The 23,581-nt window shown below is 33.2% G+C and overlaps 2 protein-coding genes across 2 annotated transcripts; both read left to right on the forward strand.

Moving 5' to 3' along the window:
* The first annotated feature begins 11,960 nt into the window (after nt 1–11,960).
* Nucleotides 11,961–15,774, forward strand: LOC102595779 (RNA-binding protein NOB1-like). Its single transcript, XM_006352217.2, has 5 exons — nt 11,961–12,381; nt 13,147–14,269; nt 14,457–14,625; nt 15,158–15,271; nt 15,393–15,774. Exons 1-5 carry the CDS (start codon nt 11,994–11,996, stop codon nt 15,540–15,542), a joined length of 1,944 nt encoding a protein of 647 aa, XP_006352279.1. The 5' UTR covers nt 11,961–11,993; the 3' UTR covers nt 15,543–15,774.
* Nucleotides 15,775–19,830: 4,056 nt separating this feature from the next.
* Nucleotides 19,831–21,885, forward strand: LOC102596117 (protein LURP-one-related 4-like). The gene is made up of 3 exons (XM_006352218.2): nt 19,831–20,308; nt 20,874–21,104; nt 21,669–21,885. The coding sequence occupies exons 1-3, from the start codon at nt 20,048–20,050 to the stop codon at nt 21,801–21,803; spliced, it is 627 nt and encodes a 208-aa protein (XP_006352280.1). The 5' UTR covers nt 19,831–20,047; the 3' UTR covers nt 21,804–21,885.
* Nucleotides 21,886–23,581: the final 1,696 nt, after the last annotated feature.

The following is a 23,581-nucleotide window of genomic DNA, read 5'->3' on the forward strand; positions in this document are numbered from 1 at the left end:
TTTCTCAACTGCTACAGTACATTTAAAATAGCAATTTTTTTTATTAAATTAGTAGCAATGCTACTGTATGTTTTAATTTTAATTTGTCAATTGCAACTGTTGGTCTAAAACAGAATTTTTTTATTAAACTAAAAGGAGTAATCAAAAAAATGCAGCAGCGATCTTTTTTTTAATTTTTTTTTTTAAGAAATTATATTTCAACAAAATTTAATAAAATAATTAAAACGAGCACCTTTTTATTTTTTTAAAATTAATTTAAAATGAAATTGTATTTCAACAAAAATTAATGAAGGAATTATTTAAATTATTTGGATGACTTTTTAAATAAAATATCAATAATTGAGAGACTTTCTAAGTAATATATCAATATTTGAGTGACTTTTGAGTTATAAAATAAAGTTGAGTGACTTTCTAAGTGAAGTATGCAAAGTTGAGTGACAATATGAAATATTATCTCTATGTTTGAACGTCCTTAAATAGAGCTTGGAGGAGTTTTCAGAATAAAAAAATAAAAATACATAATGTAATAATTTTTACCTGTTTCAATGATATGTAAAATCAATATAATTGTACTGCAAAAGCTACATAAAGAGAACGTGCAAAGTATTCATCTTTGTAAAACATAATTTTTTCTTCCACTTTATAAAGTGCAAGAAAAACTTCCACTTTACAAAGTGTAAGAAAAACTTACACTTTACAAACTGTAAAAAATAGTTCCGTTATATATTAAAATATACACATTATGAGACTAACGGAAAACGTTTGGAATATTGCATAAAATGGATTTTTTTTCTTCCACTAAGCCTATTTTAGTCACTTGCTAAAATAGTGGCTTATTTTGGTCACTTTTATCTTTTTGTGGCTTATTTAAGTTTCAAACTCCTTTTTGACACACATAATATCCTATGAAGAAGTTTTCACATTTTATGTGATTATGCATGTGGGATAGGTTTTGCTTTAAAAAAATTGTTGTTTCAACTTTTCCTTTATTGAATTGAAAATCTTTAAGTTACGAGTAGTAAACTTAAATGAAAGGATAAAAACGTAGTTATAACATGTTTTTTATCTAAGTCAGGCACTCAAACTATTAATATTAGAGGTAAGGATAATATCAAAGCGAGTCGATTTGACCCGTTCCTTTGTATCATTATCTTTAATTTACTTGAACTTATAAGTTTCCTTATCGTTTTGTTAGATATAGAAGCTACAATGTCTAAGTGCAGTAATTTAAATAGCATCTTTGTAAAACAAATAGCATACTAAAGTACATGATCTTTAGGAGGAAAAGAAAAAAAAATCTATCCGTAATATCACTTTCTTATGAATTTATCTTTAATAGAGATTGTGGCTCACTTCTATCCCAATTTTGCCAAGAGAGGGCTTGAGCAAATGTGTACTTTAAAAAGGCGTTTGTAGTTTATATAAAAACATGACTTGTTCAAGCAAATAAATATGAAATTGACTCTTAAAAGGATTACTTAATTTTTGCTGTCTAATCTTCTGTTTGCGCAAATAGTGAAGTTGATGGACTTTAACAGAAACTTGTGTTGACTGTTTTTGGTGTATTCACTTTTCAATAATTTTCAGGAACAACAAACATACGGTAATGTCTGGACAAGGAAGAGTAGATATGTACAAAGAGTTGATGTTCTCCATGGTACATTTGATTGTTCAGAAGTTGTGACACCAATAGAATATGAATGATGATAAACTGTAAATGCAAAATGTTCCTAACAACTTGGGTATTCTCCCTTTTTTTCTTACTTTTTGATTATTTTGTTTGGGGGAAATTTGTTTGAGTTGTGTCAACATTTTATGAGTCCTACTATATGATGATTTGGTGAGGTTGTGTATAGTTTGCAGATGCTCGAGTGAATAGACTCTATGTCTGCTTACTTTATCATTCCTTTCACTAATACATCCACAGAACTCGAATAAATTGTTTCCTTGCAATTTGTTTGTGGGTTATTGTGAAGCTTATGGAATCTGGGAAGAATCCATAGCCAAAACTCAACTCGAGCTAAGAACACACGAAGCAATATAGATTAAGTAAGAAGAAAATTAAGCTTCATTGATTATTTCTCAATCTAAGATGTACATTATATACAACATGCTTCTAATGCTATGATCTAATCTAACAGACTCAAATGCTAACTATTTTGAACTAACTGTAACAACTTATTGTAACTAACTTTGCCTAGCTATACAATCAAGTGTGTGATCCACACCATAATGTATGATGCACACTAATATATCTTCAGTGTACATCAACGCATTTGTTTAACTCTTTTACACCCTCTTTCAAGCTAGGAGCTATGAAGATGTTCTTCATTCCTAGCTTGGACACAAGATATGTATGAGGATCTTTTCCAAGAGCCTTAGTGAAAATATCAGCAGGTTGTTCAAATGAAGGAAAATAGGCTGTGACAATCAACCCTTCTTGGATCTTTTCCCTCACAAAATGGCAATCAATGTCTATGTGTTTTTTCCTCTCATGGAAGACTGGATTAGCTGCTATCTGCATTGCAGAAGTGCTGTATGAATATAATGGTACATGGAGATTGATCTTGACTCCAAGTTCTTCAAATAGACCAACAATCCAAACTATTTCAGCAGCTGTAGAAGCCATGACTCTATATTCTGCTTCTGCCGAGCTTTTAGACACTGTCACTTGTTTCTTAGACTTCTAAGATATTGGTGAACCTCCATATTGTACCAGGTACCCTGTGGTTGATCTTCTACTAGTAATGCATGCACCCCAGTCTGCATCACAAAACACTTTCAGCTCATTCCCCCTACAAATGACATCAGAATACCTAGACCTGGTGCTGACTTCAAATATCTCACTAATCTGAGTGCAGCCTCCATTTATGAAGCCTTTGGAGAATGCATAAACTGGCTTAAACATTGCACATAAAATGATATATCTGGTCTAGTGGTGGTGAGGCACAACAACCTCCCAATTAACCTTTGATAGCTAGCAAGATCCTTCAACACTTCATCAGGATGTGTAGGTGGTATGTTGTCATCAAATTCCACTGTAGTAAGCTTTTGATTCAATTCCATTGGAGTTGAAACTGGTTTAGCACCTGCTAACCCAATGTCTGATATGAGTTCTAGGGCATACTTCCTCTGGTGTATTAAAATTCCAGCATCACTCCTAGCAAATTCCAAACCAAGGAAATATCTGAGTTCTCTTAAATCCTTGATCTTAAAAGCATGTTGCAAAACCTCCTTAGTATGTTGAATCATGGAAGAATCATTCCCTGTCAATAAAAGATCATCTACATATATGAGTACTATCATTATCTTGTCTTTCTCCCTTTTTGTAAACAAAGAGTAATCTCTTGTACTTTGATGGAACCCTGATTCAACCAAGGTATTTGTAAGCTTGATGTTCCACTGTCTTGAAGCTTGTTTTAGCCCATAAAGTGATTTTAATAATCTGCATGCTTGACTGTTTCCAGACTCCCTACTAGAACCTTCAGGCAGTGTCATATACACCTCTTCATAAAGATCTCCTTGTAAGAAAGCATTGTAAACATCCATTTGATGGATGTGCCAATGACTAGCAGCTGCAATAGAAATAACAGACCTTACTGTAGCCATTTTGACCACTGGTGAGAAGGTCTCTTGATAATCAAAGCCCTCCTTCTGATTATATCCCTTAGCTACCAACTTTGCCTTGAACCTTTCCATACCACCATCAATATTATACTTAACTTTGTAAACCCATCTACAATCAATGGCCTTCTTGTTCTTTGGCAAGTCTACTAGTTCCCAAGTCTTATTATCTTCTAAGGCTTGTATTTCATTCTGCATTGCTTCCACTCATCTAGCATCCTGAGCAGGTTCAGCATAAGTAGTAGGCTCAGTTTCAACTTTCAACTGAGAATTTTGAAACAAAACTTTGATATTTCTCAGATAAGCCAGTGTAATCCAGGACTGAAGCTATGGAGTAGAGACACCTGCTAGTCCCATTCTTAGTAAGATAGTCCTTATGCCAGATTAGAGGTTTTGAACTCCTAGCAGACCTTCTTAGTGGAGGTGGAGGATCAACATGATCAAAAGGCAATGGTGAAGGAAGATTCTGTTGTGAGGGAGTATTGTTGGTACATTGGTCATGAGAGGTGGTACCACAGTGATCAGATCATCATAGTTGAACAAGTCTAAAATGGGAGCTGGATTTTGTGTAGTAGTATGACAGGTTTTGAAGGGAAACACAGACTCTAAGAAAACCACATCTCGGTTGACAAAAAAAGTCTTGTTGTCTAAGTTATACAACTTGTACCCCTTTTGAGTGGATCCATAGCCCACTAAAACAGACTTCAGAGCTCTAGGACCAAACTTGTCTTGCTTAGTGAGATCAGTAGCAAAACACAAACAGCCTGTGACTCTTCGATGATCAATAGAAGGAGGTTTGTTGTACAGTTTCTCAAAATGTGATGCACCATTTAGGACAGTAGAGGGTATTCGATTCAAAATGTAAACAACAACTTGTATACACAAACCCCAAAACCTATCTGGGAAACTAGCCTGAAATTTGATAACCCTTGCTGTCTCTAAGATGTGCCTATGTTTTCTTTCCACTACACCATTTTGCTGAGGTGTATATGGACAAGAACTCTTATGTATAACACCATGCAACTTGAAAAGTTCATTACAATTGGAGTTGAAGAATTCAAATCCATTATCTAATCTTACTTTCTGAATTTTTGTACCAAACTGAGTTTCAACTTCAGTAAAGAAATGCTTTAACAAACTAATAACATATGATTTGAGTCTCATTAAAAAAGTCCATGTCCACCTCGAATAGTCATCAACAATAGTAAGAAAATATCTCATACCATCAAAAGTTTCAACCAAGTGAATCAATTGAAAACTACTTGTGGATCTACTAGTACTGTGAGGAAAAGGCAGCCAGGTCTGTCTAGCAAGAGGACAGACCTCACAGTTATGTAAAGTAAACTTACTACCAAACTTATGAAAATTAGGAATCTTCCTAATTACACACATAGGTACATGACATAGTCTCTGATGCCAAACATTGGCTTTATCATTAGCACCTTGTGTTGCTGTCAAGCATCTCTGAGGTACATAATTCTCATCTACTGCTTGTGTACTCAGTATGTATAGACCATCTCTTTCCTTACCAGTCATCCTTACTTTTCCAGATGAGAGATCCTGAAAAACACAGTAATGAGGAAAGAAAGTGACACAACAATTCAAATCTTTAGTCACTTGTGAAACTGACATAAGGTTGAATTTGAATGTTAGGACACACAAAACTTTTCAAAGAAAATCACCTCCTCCTACATGACAATCTCCAATGTGAGATTTCTTAGCAGAGTCACCTGTGGGCAACTGAACATGACTTGCATTTTCTATCAATCCTTCACAGTGTAAATGCTTAGCATCATTTATCATATGATGGGAAACACCTGTATCGACTATCCATTGTAAGAAAATGTCATTTGATAGGAGAGAATTACCTGCCATGTTGGCAACATCATTTGCATCTCTAATTGTTGTTTGATCTAGCATTTGAAGAAGCTTTTGATATTGTTCTGGTGTTATCATGGGCATGGGCAACAATCCAAACCCTGCAGCTTGGTGAGAAAAGGCCATATGATGTTGTTGATTATTGTGATAGGAAGCATGTGGAGTTTAATAAGAACCAGGTGGAACTTCATAGATTGAATTCCCAGCAACAACTGCATCTCTCTTGCCTTTGAAATCAGGGGGATATCCAATAAGTCTGAAACAATTAAGTTTCAGGTGACCAGTTTTGTGACAAAAGTCACATTTCAACAGCTTGTGACAATCACTTCTCATATGACCCTTCATGTGACAATAATCACAGAAAGCATTAGGATTGTAGGGCTCCTTGCTCCTAGAATCAGCAACACCTGGTCTCGAAGTATTCATGGCAGTAGGAATTAAGTTTTCATTCAATGACCTGCTTGAATTCGCCACTAGTTTTTGACTTTCATCTTGATTTATCATGGCATAAACTTGATTGATGCTAGGAAGTTGATGCATCATTAAAATTTGACTACGAGCCTGACTATAACTATCATTGAGTCCCATAAGAAACTGCAACATCCGCTGGTATTGTAGGTATTCAAAAAACTCTCTAGATTTTGGACAATTACAAGCAGGTTGTGGCATAATGCTATCATATTCATCCCAGAGGTCCTTAAGCCTTGAGTAATATACAGATACAGAAGATACACCTTGAACGAGTGTGAAAATCTCTTTATGCAGCTGAAATACACGAGAACTGTTGATCTTATTGAACCTCTCCTTGAGATCTGCCCAAATCAACTGTGTATCTGAACCGAAAAGAACTCCACTGTTTAAATCCTTACTCACATTACACAAAATACATGAAACAATAATAGCATTGCAACGATCCCACAATTGAGCTAAATTCCCTGAAAACTGATCACGCTTCACTGTTCCATCGATAAAGCCTACTTTGTTCTTTCCAAGCAGAGCTAATTACATAGCTTTGCTCCACAGAGTATAGTTATCAGTTCCAGTAAGCATGATATCCACATTGAGTGAACCTAGTGCATCAGGCGGATGTAAATAAAGAGGATGAAGATGATCAATGATCGTAGATGCCATTGATGACCCTGAGAGATCTCCTGCTGGAACTCCAGTGGGACCCATGAAATTTGAATAACGCAGAAAAAAGTTTCTCGAACTCACGAATTGAAACTGGAAATCAATCCAGATCTTTACTCTATAACATAAATCCTAGATCTACGCTCTGATACCATGTGAAGCTTATGGAATCTGGGAAGAATCCATAGCCAAAAATCAACTCGAGCTAAGAACACACGAAGCAATATAGATTAAGCAAGAAGAATATTAAGCTTCATTGATTATTTCTCAATCTAATATGTACATTATATACAACATGCTTCTAATGCTGTGATCTAATCTAACAGACTCAAATGCTAACTGTTTTGAACTAACTGTAACAACTTATTATAACTAACTTTGCCTAGCTATACAATCAAGTGTGTGATCCACACCATAATGTATGATGCACATTAATATATCTTCAGTGTACATCAATGCATTTGTTCAACTTTTTTATAGTTATATATCTGAATAATTTTCAGCAATGGAGAGCAAACCTACTTATATGTTGGAGCACGAGCTATGCCTCTTTAGTGTAAATAAACACCTTGACAAATTGTGAAAACTATCAAATTTTATACAATCTTACCAAACGAGCAAATCATACTCCATAAACAATGACATAGTGTTTCCTCATATATAGTACTACTATTTAGTATTTATAGTATATATATATATATATGCTTCAAAGATTGGGAATAAAGAAAAATATCATCCAAAATAATGGGACAATTTATTAAATAGGAAATAAATCCCATTCAGCTAGGAAATTTCAACCCAAGAAGTTGTTAACTCATAAAACGTATTTGGTAGATGCGATTTACTAACTGCACTTCACAATTTTGGTTATTTTCAGGACAAGTTCATTACATGACATAATACATGTAGAATTTCACTTAAGACACAAATTGTCACGTGGAATTTTAACGTAAGATGAATGCATCTATTTGTTCAATTTTATACAAGTTTAAGTGTTTGCTTGTATATATCCAAAGTTGGAGGACATAGATGTCAGTTGAAGTAAAGTTGAGGGTACATTGATGTATTATATCTTATATATATAGATAATACTTTCATATAGGCATAATATATAAACATGACCCTTAATTTGGCTTTACCTGAAAACTATGACCTTCAAATTCTACATTTAAACTAGTGGTTCAAGTTTGGAATTCTACCACAACTCATTTGATTTACTAGGTTCGAAATCAATTACTATTTATTTTACTTCCATGAAATTATATATATATAGGGTATGATATGAAGTTACTACTTCCTCCATTGAAATAAGTGTCATTCAAATAAATAGGTTTTGGGAGTAATACCAAATATGCTCTTAGCTTATTAACCATATAATGTTGTTTTTATTTTCTTTCTACCATAAGTTGATATCGGCTGTATGAAGTTATTCAAAGTTATTGTTGCCTATTTATTTGTTGTTAGTATACAAGTTTGATTTTAAGTACCCACTCCACTTCATTTTTCATGAACATATTACTACTTGAAAAATCAATTCTTTCATGCATGAATTTACTTTGAAAAATTAAGTTTTTATTTTATTTTTTATCTTGAAACTTTAAATAATTCACATAAATTGGAACATAAGAGAATAGTTCAATTCAGAAAATTTGATAAAGAAAAAAAAGGAATATGTCACGCCCCGAGCCTACACCCTGGACGTGGCTGGCACTCGAAGACCATTGCTGGCCTCAAGCGAACCGTTGGCCTGACTTACTGACTCAGCGGAAGACTCAAAACATTAATACAATGATCAAATGAGCTTACTCAAATAACTTAGAATGTTTTAAAGTCAACATTCAACTTGGCCAAAATGACACCTCAAGTCTTAACATATGAAATGACAATGTAAAAACATCTGACTACTAACTGTCTATGAAGCCTCTAAAACAAGGAGGGATGTCGGGACAGGACCCCCGATCATCCTAACATCTGAAAGACTAGAAAGCAAATAAAGGAGTCTTCCGGAATGCAATGAGGCTCACCAACAGACTCTGAATGCTCAAGTTGGATCAACGAGGCGCTGGATGCTGATCCAGGTTACCTGCGTCTGCATCATAATAAGATGCAGGCCAACTGACATCAGTAATTGAATGTACGAGTATACAAGTTGGAATGCTAAACAATACACATGCTTGAAAAGATTCTGAAAGAAACACTTACCTTGGCTCTTCTCAACTCATGGATAACTTAACTCAAAATAAAGCAATGGACATATGCAATGTATGAAAAGCTTCATAAACAGTAAAATCAACTTAGTTCATTAAATGAAATGCAATAACAAATCCAACTTTACCCATATAATAAAATAATATAGTTTCTGTGGGAGATTCTCTAACCGACAACCACTACTATGAGCCTAAGTGGTGATACATCATTTTGCTCACACTGCCAGAACTGTCCTATACTTTGTTGTCATATAGAACGCTTAACTTAGTGGATCCACTAGCTTAACTTATGTGATCATCTAAAAAAGTATGACCCATTAATACCCATAATGGCTACATGGTTTATGTAGACTTGAGTTAATATGAACTCGCATCCCCATATCGGTGGTCAATACTACTCCCAAAAATACACTTAGCCCATATGTTTTAAAATAACTTCTTTCTTTGGTTTGAGATAATTACTCAAAACTCAGTTTAAAAGTTCTCTTGGAATCGATGTTCCCTTTTTCTTTCTCAAAATGTGAAAACATTTCCGAACTTCTTGGGAATACTTAGTTCCCATATACTTCTTTGAAGAAATGAAATTTCAAATCTTTACTCTTTGCTTGACTTGAACTTAAGCCTTAAAACAAAGTTAAAAGCATTTGTAAAAGACTTATTGAGAGGACTCGAAGAACTTCCTAAACTTGGCTCTTGATTTCCCATGAATTTGAATTTATGGATTCAAGATTATGATTTATGTTTTTGGATGATTTCTAGGTGTTTAGAAGTCATTTAGAGTAGTTAGAATCAATGGAAAGTGTTAGGACACTTTAGAATAACTTAAATAGGCTAATCGACGAAAAACTAATGAAAAACGCCGATCCGGGCGCGTCCACTTACTGGGGTTTGTTTTTGGCGCGCTGCCCCAGCCTCCTAGCGCTATGGGGGTGCAACATGCCTGGCCCTCCCCAGGGGCGTCTGATGAGTTTTTCAACTCGTTTTCTGATCCCAAATCATTTTAATCTGATTCTTTTTTCCAAGTTTCATCTTAGATCCATGTACCCAAATCGTATACACAAAATCTAACCCAAACAACTCAAGGAAACAACACTTAACCATCAAGAAACTCCTAACTCCCCACTCATGTTCAAGAATGAAATCAATTCAAGAACAACTATCAAGAACATCAATTTCCCAATCCTTTAGAACGAAAATATGCTGAATTAAACATGCTTGGCGCGTGGATGAACTAACCCAACGCTATGTGATCTCACATACCTTGTAGGGATCACCCCCGACGAATTCCACAAGCCAAACTTTGACTATCTAGAATGCTCTTGCTTCCTCTTCTCCTTTCTCATTAGCCCTAGCGTGAAAACCCAAATTCTAAAACTGACTAAAATATGATTTGACCCATATTAAACTCCTAAAAACGGATTAAAATAATAGGGCAATGAAAAGACTATAAATACCTCTTAAAATTCCGGATTGGACATTTCCTTAATCCAGCACCCCAACTTCCAAAAGGCATAACTCACTCATCCGAACTCGGAATCGCGCAAACTTGGCGGTGTTGGAAAGATGATTCCAAGAGATTTCCAACCATATCTGGAACTACACCTAAATCATCCTGAGCTTGGAGTTATGATTGTTTGAAGTTGATCAAAAACTCACTTTAACTAACTTAAAATTTTCCAGATTTCCTTATACTTTCCAAAAATGACTATTTCCAGATTTTTAACTTCTTTCTAGTTCTTTCTAGTTGTGAGATGTTACAGAATAGTTTTGTGCATTAAATTTGAAGAACAATCGAACCACAAGAGTTCATTGCACGTATTTTTAATCTTTCCTATATAGAGAAACTAAAGAATAGTCGGATCATAAATATATATCGTATACAATATTACTTTGTATTTTTACAAAAAAATTATTACTTCTCGATCGATCATATAGAAATAATTGTTCAAGTCATGTCAACATCTCTTTCAAAAATTTGATAAAATAAAATAAATATTTAAAAAGAATTTATCCTTAAACATAGGAGTTAGGGGTGGACATGGTATAGTATATACCGGATTTTCATATCACATCAAAAATTTTAATACCGTGATTTTGATATTATGGTATTTGATACTCCCTCCATTTCATATTAATTGAATTTTTGAGGTGTTGCACACCTTTTAAGAAAAGTAGATTAAGACATAAATTGAACATAGTTTTCCATTTTTATCCTTACTAATTTTTGTCAAATATATGATTAAAATAACTAAATATTAATTAATCACTAATTCCAATACTAACTAATGAAGGGTAAAATTGGAAGAACACTCTAAATGTAGTCTTGAAAACTGAACAATTAAGTTAATTTAAAAAAATGAAAAATGTCTCAACAATTCAATTAATATGGAATGGAGGGAGTATGGTATATGGTATACATTTTTTTTTTTGGTATTTGATATGTAGAAATAATATATCAAAATACCGAATACCATACCGATATATATGTATATATATATATATATATAATACTAACAAATATGCAACATAGTATTATAAACTAAATTTTATAAGTTGAAACTTTGACTGCACTATTTTAATTGAAATTTAATTGATTAATAAAATGAGTTGTTTGTACTTTATTTCGAATATATATTTCTACACGTGTAATTTGCTAGTATGATACAATTGAGACTTTATTTAATTTCAAAGTCATAATACTCTATTATACGAATATATATTAGTAGAAGTTGAACAAACTATGATTACCAATTTATCATACCGTAGAATATCGAAATCGAACTTCAAAATATCGAACCATATCGAATTAAATTGGTATGGTAGTAGTATAATGTTTTAAAAACTGAATTTCAAAATTTCAATATCGAAACTTTGAAATACCATACCGTACCATACCATGCCCACCCCTAATAGGAGTAAAGGAACATCAACCTAGCATCGCGCTTTCCCTTGAATGAAGCCTTACGTGACACAAATTAATCAGATTTTCCTAGGTGACACAAATTTCTTATTAGTCGGGTTCTAATACCAATATGATAGGAAATCAAAAAAATAAAATAATAAAAACATCAGACTAATACGGCGTCGTTTATCTTGTCTTCCCTTCTTTTTACAAACTTTTTATTAGGGTTTTAGAGTCCCCTTCCCATCACTATGAGCTCTACAGCCATGGATACCCAACCCCCTCCTCCACCACCATGTTGGAGCAACATAGTGAAGCAACAACCGCCGCCACGGCCACCGCCGCAACTTTCTACTACTCCGGCCACCGTCACCGCCGCCGTAGCTGCAGCAACGGCGGCGAAGGTAGGTAATGGAGTTTTGGTAGGGAGTTGCAAGTCGACGAAGGGGATAGCAGTGGCTGTGGTAGATGCAAACGCTATAATTCAAGGCGGAGATAAGCTGAATCATTCTGCTGACCGATTTGTTACGGTACCTGAAGTGCTTGCGGAGATTCGTGACCGGAACTCCCGTCATTCACTCAATTTACTTCCGTTCACTATTGATACCACGGAGCCTTCCCCTGATTCTCTTAAAAAAGGTTGGAAATTTTTCATTTTTTTGTTTGTTTGCAAAAAATCACTGGCTGATTGTTCCCCAGAGTGAGTTACCCGATACCGATATTGATGGGAGGTATTAGGTATCCGGTGGAATAATCGAGTTGCACACAAGCTGTGTTTATGTATCAGGGCTCGAACTCGTGACCTATGGTTAAGTGTTTTGTTTGTAGTTATGTGTTTTGTTGAATGTGTAGTTTGGTAGATTTGATAAAAAAAATTTATTTTGATTGCTTTGGAATCTAACATATGAATAGATCGTATCGCGCTCAACCTATAAGAAAAGTATAGGGTACGGGTAGAGTTACTATGAATCATTAGATAATAAGTGAAGATAAAAATGAGAAGAAAATATTTAGGTGTTGATGCGATCACACCAAATCGGTTGTTACTCAAAATGGAACTTTTCGTTGGTACTTAGCGATGGATTTAAACGATGCAAATACAGTAAAATTTAAGTTACAGTCAAAACAAATATTGTATTTAAACTAATAATACAGTACAACGGGTAACAACCATTCAAACAAGGTGTAGTGATTGATCATTTGATTGACTAGTTATATGCTAGCCATCTATCTATATTAATAAAAGTTTCATCTTTTATTTGGATTTGGGATCGACAATGCAAATAAGCTCACAAAGGCTGCTGTGAGTTTGGGTGGTCGGAGGTGTTAGGAAAGAACATCTTATCTTGCTGAAAGTAACACTAAGGATATTTGTTGAATATGTTGTGTTACCTGGCTTTGCAGTTATCAGCTTTGCAAGGGGTACTGGTGATTTGCACACACTTTCTGATGTGGATCTCAAGCTCATTGCTTTAACTTACACATTGCACGCTCAATTTCATGGAACCCAGCATCTCCGAGATTGTCCTCCAGCTATTCACATGATTAATGTAAAAAGGTTGCCAGAGAAGGACTTGCCTGGATGGGGCGCTAACATCTCTAATCCGAAAGAATGGGAAGCAATAGAACATGCACTTGATGAAGGAGCAGACACTACCTCTAGAATTCTTCCCTTGAAAGATTTGAGCTTGAATGTTATTCCTCTTGATCAACAAAGTGGTAGAGATGGTTCTGTCGTGAATGGTGTTGATTCTCATTCTGAGAATCAGATGGATGCCGACGATGGCTTCAGTAAACCTCAAAAGTACTTGCCACAGAAAAAAGAGGTGAAGATTAATGGTAAGAAGTTGGTTGCTGATGGAATTGATGCATCACAGGGACAATATGATGATCATGGTGATGATTGGCTACCTGCTGTGAGCAGAAGTACTCATAGGAGATTTCTCAGACGAAAAGCTAGGCGTGAAATGTCTGAAACATCATCTAAAATGGATGATTTACAAGATGCAACTGAAAATACAGTAGATGAAAACCTCGAAAACTGTCAATGCGATGATATCTCTATGAACCAAATCCCTGAAGAAAATCCCGAGGCGAATGCCGAGGATGGTAATGTTTCTGAAGTAAGAGACGGTGAAGAAAAATTGTCTACGATTTTGAGTCAGATGCGGCTTGAAGAAGATTCTGCTAAAGCTCTTCAAGATGATGCAGATGTAAACATTTCTAATGAGGGGCCTGAATCAAATGATGCTAATCAAGATGGTAAAGAATTTGAAGAAGATGAAGGGGAGGATTTCGTCTGTGCTGATGGAGGAGCGGAAGATGCAGAGATGTCCAGCCAGATGGATGAGAGCGTTGAGACATCGTTTGTGGATGATAACAGCAGTGAACAAAGTTGGATGTTAAAATCTTTGTCCGAGTCAAGTGTGGCCTGTGTGACAGCTGATTATGCAATGCAAAATGTTATTCTTCAAATCGGTTTACGCCTTGTGGCACCTGGAGGAATGCAGATCCGTGAGCTGCACAGGTATGTAAAATCTGTTGTAATATCCACTGTCTATTGTTCATGTCATAAAAGTTGCCAGAGTTATCATGAATGCTGCAAGCGGACTATTGACGTACTCCTAATGATCCAGTCAATACACCAGCCTTAGATGCTAGGAATCCTAATATTTAATTGCATCATTTGCTTATATTAGCATATCTATTTTCAGGTGGGTACTGAAATGCCATGCCTGCTATAAAGTGACAACAGATGTTACTAAGATTTTCTGTCCCAATTGTGGAAATGGGGGCACTTTACGCAAGGTAGCAGTGACTGTTGGCGAAAATGGTATTGTGATTGCAGCACGCAGACCATGTATATCCTTGCGAGGGACAAAGGTGAGAAATGACATCTCCTTTCCTAAACATGTCCAACTTTGACACTTCCATAAATTACAACCTGCGGCCTAATTAAAAACAGTAACTCGAGTAATATGCTTAGATAAGTTCATATTTGTCACTTCTTCTGTACATAGCTTCTTTTTCCCCCAATCGAATAACAACAGAATGCATTCAAGAATCAAATTTGAGTGGTCTGAAGCATAACCATGAAAGTTCTCTCTAAATTTTAGTTAGTGAGTTTGTGTCAGTTACACCCTGCACATAACACACGTGGAGGGGACCTCAAATGTGTACCATGCTTAGCAATCGTTTTAGAGTCTTATCAGACGCTGTAACCAATGCTTGAAATCCTCTATTCAGTCCAATTTCATGCTTGGACACTTCAAAAATGTTGTCAAATCCGTGTGGGATCCTCCAAAAATGCATAGCTTTTTGGGGGATCTGGCGCACACTCAGACAATATTTTTGAACTCAGTCTGAGCAACGTAGCTAGAATGTAAAACGTTTTTGCTGATTGCTCCCTTTGCAGTTCTCCCTGCCTTTACCTCAAGGGGGTAGAGGTGCTGTTACCAAGAACCCAGTATTACGCGAGGACCAGCTTCCGCAGAAGTATCTTTATCCTAAAACAAAGAAGAAGAACAAGGTTGGTTTCAGCAAAGATGTTCCTTTTTTTCTTTTTTTATTTTCAAGTAATATGATGAACATTATAAGTTTACATTTTCGCGCTGCATGAGAAGTTGAGTTGATTTGTTTGTTCTCTGTAGGGGGATGACAACATATTTACTCCGGACACTATTTTTCTCAACCATACTAGTAAGAAGGCTCCTCTGCAGCCCCCTGTTCGCAAGGCACTAGCTGTTTTCAGCGGGAAGAGGAATCCTAACGACAATCATTATTCTCGCGCTAAGCATTAGTTTGAATTTTTCGAAAAGACCACTCTTATGAGTTCACATTTTTGTACGAGCGATCTGGGTTTTCTATACTAGTCCATTATATAGTTGGATGCCCTGAAGATCAATGTTACCAAATCCTACTTTACAGATTATTTTGTTTTGAGGCTTGTTTATGGATGGTCTCAGTAATATGGGATACAGTTTGGTTATAAATATTTAATGATATTGAGTTTCTGCAGTGCTTCTTGTTTCATTCCTAGTATATACTGTCAACCTTGGGACGAACGAGTCGTATGTACGGCTTGGAGGGAGATCTTTCATATCTTTCGAGATCCACCCTACAATATGGGGTAAAAAAGCCAAAATAAGTGATTTTAGCCCTTATAAAAAGAAAACTGATTCTTGAACCCCTTTCACGCTCATGTCACGTCGAGGTACTGCAGAAAAAAAAACAGCAAAATCCGATCCAATTTATCGTAATCGATTAGTTAACATGTTGGTTAACCGTATTCTGAAACACGGAAAAAAATCATTGGCTTATCAAATTATCTATCGAGCCGTGAAAAAGATTCAACAAAAGACAGAAACAAATCCACTATCCGTTTTACGTCAAGCAATACGTGGAGTAACTCCCGATATAACAGTAAAAGCAAGACGTGTAGGTGGATCGACTCATCAAGTTCCCATTGAAATAGGATCCACACAAGGAAAAGCACTTGCCATTCGTTGGTTAGGAGAAAGTGGACAACTAATATGGAACGGATGGAGTAATTAGTGTTTCAACATGCCTTGGGCTTTGGTTTAGTGGTGAGCAAATTAGGCGCACATCATAGGTTCGAACTTTCAACAAACAAAAGCTTTACTCAGGGTTGATTCGTTATCCATTGAGTTTTGAATTGTGCAATTTCTTGGTTATCAAAAATAATGTCTCAACATTTAAGGTTGTAAAGGGTTGTTTGGTACGTGAAATAAGTATAATAATCTTGATATAAAATTTGAGATTAACTTTATCTCATGTTTGGTGTGAGGTATTGGATAATTTCGGGATTATTTTATTCCACCATTTGTATTAAAATTGTGGGATTAGTATCCCATATGAAAGTTGGGATAAAATAGTCTCATAGGATATCTATGCTTATACCATCCCGTACACCAAACGACCCCTAAAAGACTCCATCAATCTTGATGGTTGTTAAAAAAGAGAGCATTGCTTCGATTATATGACTGAAGTTCAAACAAAATGGCTAAGTGAGACAAACATGATCGAACTACTATTTATGACTGAAATTCAAATAAAAATAATTAAATTTTAGTCATATGTCTTAAATTTGACTTCATTAAAGCTAACTTCAAAATATTGTAATATGTTTTAAGTTGTTCAAAGTGGATATACGTGTAATTTTTAAAAAAAAAATAGGAATAAGTTAAATGACGACGTCATAATCAGATATTCGTGCACCAATTGTTGTGGTATATAAATAGTGTATCATTATACCTACTTTCTAAGTTAATGTCACTTGATAGGTACTTAATTTGTAGTATTTCAACATTTCTTTGTTCATTCAAGTTGGCTTTTCATGAATACAAAGCGTGACAGGAGTGAATTGGTATGATATTCACTTTTAAATTTTGATTAATTTAAATTATTATCGTATGTGATCCAGTATTAAAAGTTATTTCTTTTGCAAGGATCAAATCCTAGACATCTGATTCGGTGCACAATAATCTAATTAGGGTGAAAGGATTCTATCCGAGTTAGTGGCGGAGCCAGGAAATTGGTGAAAAGTGTGTAAATTTCCTTTCTCAATGTGTTAAGGGTGTACAAAATTAAATATTTATACATAAATCTAACATTTAACCTTTATATACAACATAATTTTTCAGTAAAAGATATGCACTTGACCACTCTTTATGCCTAAGGTCGCCTCGCCCATATGTGCTAGTATGGAAGGCTAAACGAGATCACAACACTCAAACCTACTATTCAACCTTCATACACCACATAATTTTCCGCAAAAGATGTGTGTGTTGGACCACTATTTGCCTGAAGTGGCTCCGCTCATGTGCTATAGCTAGTATGGAACGATACAACATTCAAGTATCTACTAATCTTCTACCCCAGTTCGTATCCTTCATAAATCTCCTACCTAAGATCATATGCTTAACAAGTTAGAGTTGCGCACACGTGTATATATATAGACAAATATATATACATACAAAACAATTTTGCAAAACGACAACCTAATTATCATATAGTTGCATGTTAATTTCTTCAAGGCGGCATTTATATGCATGTAAGAATAGTTTTTTTTCTTGAAGTAGTAGCCTAATTTGAATTTATAAATTCTGTACCTAACTTTTCATACTGAAAATCTGGAAAAGACCTAAAAAAAGTCATATTTTAAAAAATAAATATATATGCATGAATCAACTTGTACTACATATTTAAATATATATAATTATCCCAACATATATATTTTTTTCATATATCTTGACTTTTACTATCCAATCATCTTTACGTGTGAATCGAAATAAACACTTCTAATCTTATTTTTATTCGAAGCAAATTCTTGAAGTTTAATGATTCTAAATTTTACATTTTTATGTGTAAACGCAAATGGTCGTGATTGGTGCTAATCACACTATATATATCAATCGGTATTTATAACTTTTTTTTACTAATTACGTTATAAATGATGCGATTGTATAAATATTTTTTACACGGTATAACGAACATAAACTCAATTTTTCATTGACGTTTGAAGTTCTCAAAGGGTACATAAATTTTAAAATTGACCTTATTTTTCCAAATGAAGGAAATTGGATGGAAAAAGTGCGTAGTTAGTCACTGTCAGTTTAATAGTAACTAATTAAGTGATTAGCAAGCAAATGATGTAATCAATTATTAATAAAACGACTAATTAGTTATAATTATGTCCCAAGTGGATAAAAGTGCTAAATTCTTTTGTATTTAATTAGTTTTGTCCAAGTGGAAAAAAAGTGATCTTTCTTTTTTTATTTTGTTTGTATGCAAGAGTTTCTAACTTTGGCCTTGTTTGTTTTTAACTAAAAGATTATTAATGTTTGATTTTATATTGTATTGTATTATAATGTATGTATGCATTGTTTTGTTGAATATATCATTTTTCATTATTATATAATACCATAGATAAATTTATAAAAAAAATTAGGGTACGAGAGTTTTTTTAAAAAAGTACAATAAAAATAAATAGAATTATTAGATAATACGCGAAAACTAAATGAGAAGGAAAAAAATAAGGTAAAGATGTGATCACATCATATAAAATGAGACTTTTTCGTTGTTATATAATGATGAATTTGACGATATGATATAGTAAATTTAAATGACAATCAAAATCAACGTTATATTAAACTAACAACACATACAATAACATAATACGTAACAACTATCTAACAAGTTGTAATCGTAAAACATGTTAGTATAGTTATCTTAACTATACTAACAAATTAAGAAGAAAGGTCAAAATTTTGCCTCCTGAACTATGCGAAAGGTTCAAATTTACCCTTAATTTTAAAAATTAATTCACCATGTTAATTAGCTTCCGTTGTTTGAAAATAAGACCATAATTAGTCCGTTTTAGTAACAACAATATTTTTGACTCGAACTATAATTAATAGAAGATACGTAAGTTTGTTTCATTTTGCATAGTTCGAGAGAAAATTTTACCATTTTACCCTATTAACTTTATTTTATTGTTGATCTCATCTAGAAAACTAACTAAAAATTAATTCATACACATAACCGAATATGTTGACTCCTCCTAAAAATAGAATTGGTATAAGACTAAGTCATGTAAATTCAGTCAAAATTTTGGTTTATATTTAATATATACAAATACAATTAATTAATTTCCCCAGTACAAAATAAGTTATAATTAAATACTTGAATAGGAGGAGAAATAATTATTTTTTGAGTGGGTTCTACCTATAGTCATGACACTTTCAAACTTATTAGAAAAACATCAATGTGTAGGGTAATATATATAATGGACAAAGACACAAAAAATAAACAAGACAAACATTTTTTTGTTTTATCATATTTATAATTATTACTTTATCTACATGTTACCTCATTTGCTTTGTATTTTCTTATTCTTTTAGCATATTGAGCTTGCAATTCTACTTCGAAAACATTTCTTTTGAGCCCGTCGACAACAACCTCTCTATAAAGATAAGAATAAGGTCTACATACATCCTATATAAATTATATATATCCTAACGTAAAGAAAAATATACACGTATATAAGTTTCGTAAAATTTTTTTGACTCCACGACTAAACCAGAAAGAAACTAAATCCTTGTCAAAGTTACACATAGACATATTCCAAGTCAATGTTATTCAGCTATTTTCAAGTGTGTGACTTCAAAATATATATATGTTATACACTTTATATAAGCCCTTTCAATATCTACTATATCATTTATTCTTTTAATTCTTTAATTTTACATCTTCTTCTTCCTTCAAGCTCCTAATTCAATTAATTATGGCTAAAATATGTCCAGAATTAATGTTACAACAATCTTCTCCTTCATCATCGTCGTCGTCGTCATCGCCTTATATTAAATCTACAAGAGAAACATTTACTATATGGATGAAATCTTTAGTTTTCCATGGAAATGGATGTACTGTTTTTAATTCCAAAGGTGAAATTGTTTTTAGAGTTGATAATTACCAAGAAAGTTGTAGAGATGAAGTTTGTATCATGGATCTCAAAGGCCAAGTTCACTTCTCAATTAAAAGAGAGGTAATTAATTATAAAAATATTGTTGTTATATATCTATCAGAAGCGGAGTCAGGATTTGAACTTTATGAATTCTGAATTCTAGGATACGATCTCAAGTGATAGTAATTGAATATGGGATTCTATCGAACTCACATGTTATATATACAACCTTTGACACTAGTGTCTATTTAGGGGTGTGTTCTTGTATCACGCTACCAGAAAATCGTTAATTTTTTTAGAAATTTTTCGTTAGAATTTGACTTGTCGGTAAGGCATTTTTGTTGAAAAAGTTGTCAACAAGCCAATATCAACGGATTAATTTCCATTAAAATTAGCAATTTTCTGATAGTGTTTTTATGGTTGGAAAACATTTTTCAAAGGAAGAAAACCTCACTTTTAATTAAGTGGAGGTTTGTCATTTTCCTTCACAATTACCTTAATCTTTAACTTCTCAACATTAATGTTTTAGTCAACAATTAGATATTATTATCAATTTTTAATACTCGAAAATTTCATTGAAATATTATATTGATTTGTTAATATTATTACTATTAATTTTTAATAATATTGTTATTTTTTTTTTCAGAAACTAAGAGTTTTTGGTCGTTGGAATGGATATGGATCATGTGGTGAAATAAAAGGGAGACCATTATTTCAAGTAAAAAGGAATTGTGATATTTTTTCAAGAGAAAATATCATTTGTAATTTTGGGTCATGTGATGAAAATAATGTAGGAATAAATTGCTACAAGATTCAACAATTTGATAGAAATTCATCATATAAAGTTACAAATTCTACTGGCCAAGTTGTTGCAGAGGTCAGTGTGTTATTAAATAATTTTTGTACTGTCAGTATATATATATGGTGAAAAAAAAATATAGACCTAACACAAGTTTAAATAAAATTAGCTTAAGAGATAAAAATTGTGTAAAACTACGTAAAAAGTCCAGTTGCACCATCCAACACGATTGTGACTTTCTAATTAGAGGGTAGAGCGTGAATAATATTATATGAAGTCTAATATTGGATACGTAAACTAAGAACCGATGAGCTTGGCTTTGATATATCATGATAAGGAAATGAACATATATAAGAAATTACATTTTCCTTTTCATAGTTGTTGTGTACGGAATACACCTTTAGCCTCCCGACACGTCTGTGAACAATATATGAAGGGGTGCCCAATGTGGGGGTAAAATATGAATTGAAATTGATGACTAGACACTGAATCTAACTCAATTTCAAAAATAAGCTTAAGAGGTGATAATTATCTTTTAAATGTCCTGATAATATTAAAATTTGTTTATTTAATATATAGAAGTTAAACTCTTTTAGATAATTAGTTTTTATGTTCTAAAACATTTTTATGGTGAATTTATAGGTAAAACAAAAGCAATCATCAAGAGGATTTGGGTATGGTGAAGATGTGTTAACTTTAGAAGTGGAACCCAATATAGATCACTCACTAATTGTGGCTTTTGTAATAGTATGTGGATTGATTCATGGCAAATTATGAACAAATATTGTAACATTATGTTGATGACAATAACATACTAACCCCACAACAAATTCCTATAAAATTTCTTGATTTGTTCGTATCATACTTGCACAAAAATCATGCTAGTTTTTTTATAATATTATTTCAATTTTATCAACATCCCAAAAGGACTGACAAATAATACTATAGTATTTCAAGATTCAATTAATGAGATATTCAAAGTTGTACACATGAAATATACAAGTGATGTAGGGTGATTTTCCTAACTTATACGAGATTGTAGAATTTCCTTATAACAATGTCGTTTAGGCCGTACAATTTTGTAAATAAAGTACAATACACATCTTTTTATTTGTTTGATTTTTTAAAGTTTTCTTTATTTACAAAGTAGCTTTTGTATTTTTTTTTAATGAGTAAATTTTAGGTTTAGCTATTTTTATGCTATAACTATAGTTTGTATTATTGCGCATGTTTGTTATGGATATTAATATGTATATTTCGGTATACATATACAAAAGAAGCAATTGTATAATTTGTTTCGGTATACAAATACAAAAGAATCAATTGTATAATATGTGTTTATATAAAGCGAGAAAGAGAGAAATGCAAAAGAAAACTGGGCATGAAAATATATGTATTTGTATAATTATAAGTGTATAGGACGAATATATATGTATTTGTATATACAATTTTCTCTCACTTTATACAAATACAAACACAATTTATATATTTGTGTTTGTATAAAGTGAGAGGGGCCATCGAGATCTGGGAGAGTGGCGAGCGAGATTCTCTGGGGAAAGAGGTGAACGAAAAGATATGTATATATTCAATTTTCTCTCACTTTATACAAACATAAACACATTTTATACATTTGCGTTTGTATAAAATGAGACAGGCGAGGGAAAAACTGCCCAACGAGAAAACGAGAGTGGCGAACGAGAAATTCAGGGAGAGTGGCAAATGACAACAGTTTGCTACGAGTTACAATTAAATAAAATTGTGGTTATATGATTTAATTTGAATTAATAATTTGCTATTTTATACAATTTTCCCTTTTTTAATCCATTCACTTTATTTCTGAAGTTCAAACTCAAGATCTTTAAATGGAAGATGAAGATATTTTTTATTTTACCACAATCTTGAATTGTCCATTTACTTTAATTAGGCAGAATTTTAGATACTTGATTGTTTTTAATTAAATAATTATATACTCCAAAAAGTATCTTCAATCACCTTCTTAAAACACTTTCCAAGTCATCCTCTTTGGCATTTACTTTATTGTTTTTTTATAATATTCAAACATTTTTATGGTGAATTTATAGGTAAAACAAAAGCAATCATCAAGAGGATTTGGGTATGGTGAAGATGTGTTAACTTTAGAAGTGGAACCCAATATAAATCACGCACTAATTGTGGCTTTTGTAATAGTATGTGGATTGATTCATCGCAAATTATGAACAAATATGTTGATGACAATAACATACTAGTTTTTCTACAATATTATTTTAATTTTATCGACATCCCAAAGGGATTGATAAATAGCACTATAGTATTTCAAGATTTATATCAGTTTCAATATGTCGTGTATCTAATTTTATTTCTCTTTATATATAATTAATGAGTTATTCAAAGTTATACACATGAAATATAGAAGTGAAGTAGAGTGATGTAGGGTGATTTTCCTAACTTGCGAGATTGAAGAATCTCCTAATAACAACATCGTTTAGGCCTTAAAATTTTGTAAATAAAGTACAATACACATCTTTTTATTTGTTTGATTTTTTAAAATTTCTTTA

The sequence above is a fragment of the Solanum tuberosum genome, unplaced genomic scaffold, assembly GCF_000226075.1.
Source record: "Solanum tuberosum cultivar DM 1-3 516 R44 unplaced genomic scaffold, SolTub_3.0 scf00147, whole genome shotgun sequence".
NCBI lineage: Eukaryota > Viridiplantae > Streptophyta > Magnoliopsida > Solanales > Solanaceae > Solanum > Solanum tuberosum.

Coding starts and splice junctions, on each gene's coding strand:
- LOC102595779 (XM_006352217.2), top strand. CDS start 11,994: ATGAGCTCTACAGCCATGGATACCCAACCCCCTCCTCCACCACCATGT. Junction 12,382..13,146: donor CCCTGATTCTCTTAAAAAAG/GTTGGAAATTTT, acceptor CTGGCTTTGCAG/TTATCAGCTTTGCAAGGGGT. Junction 15,272..15,392: donor AAACAAAGAAGAAGAACAAG/GTTGGTTTCAGC, acceptor TGTTCTCTGTAG/GGGGATGACAACATATTTAC.
- LOC102596117 (XM_006352218.2), top strand. CDS start 20,048: ATGGCTAAAATATGTCCAGAATTAATGTTACAACAATCTTCTCCTTCA. Junction 20,309..20,873: donor ACTTCTCAATTAAAAGAGAG/GTAATTAATTAT, acceptor TTTTTTTTTCAG/AAACTAAGAGTTTTTGGTCG. Junction 21,105..21,668: donor CTGGCCAAGTTGTTGCAGAG/GTCAGTGTGTTA, acceptor GTGAATTTATAG/GTAAAACAAAAGCAATCATC.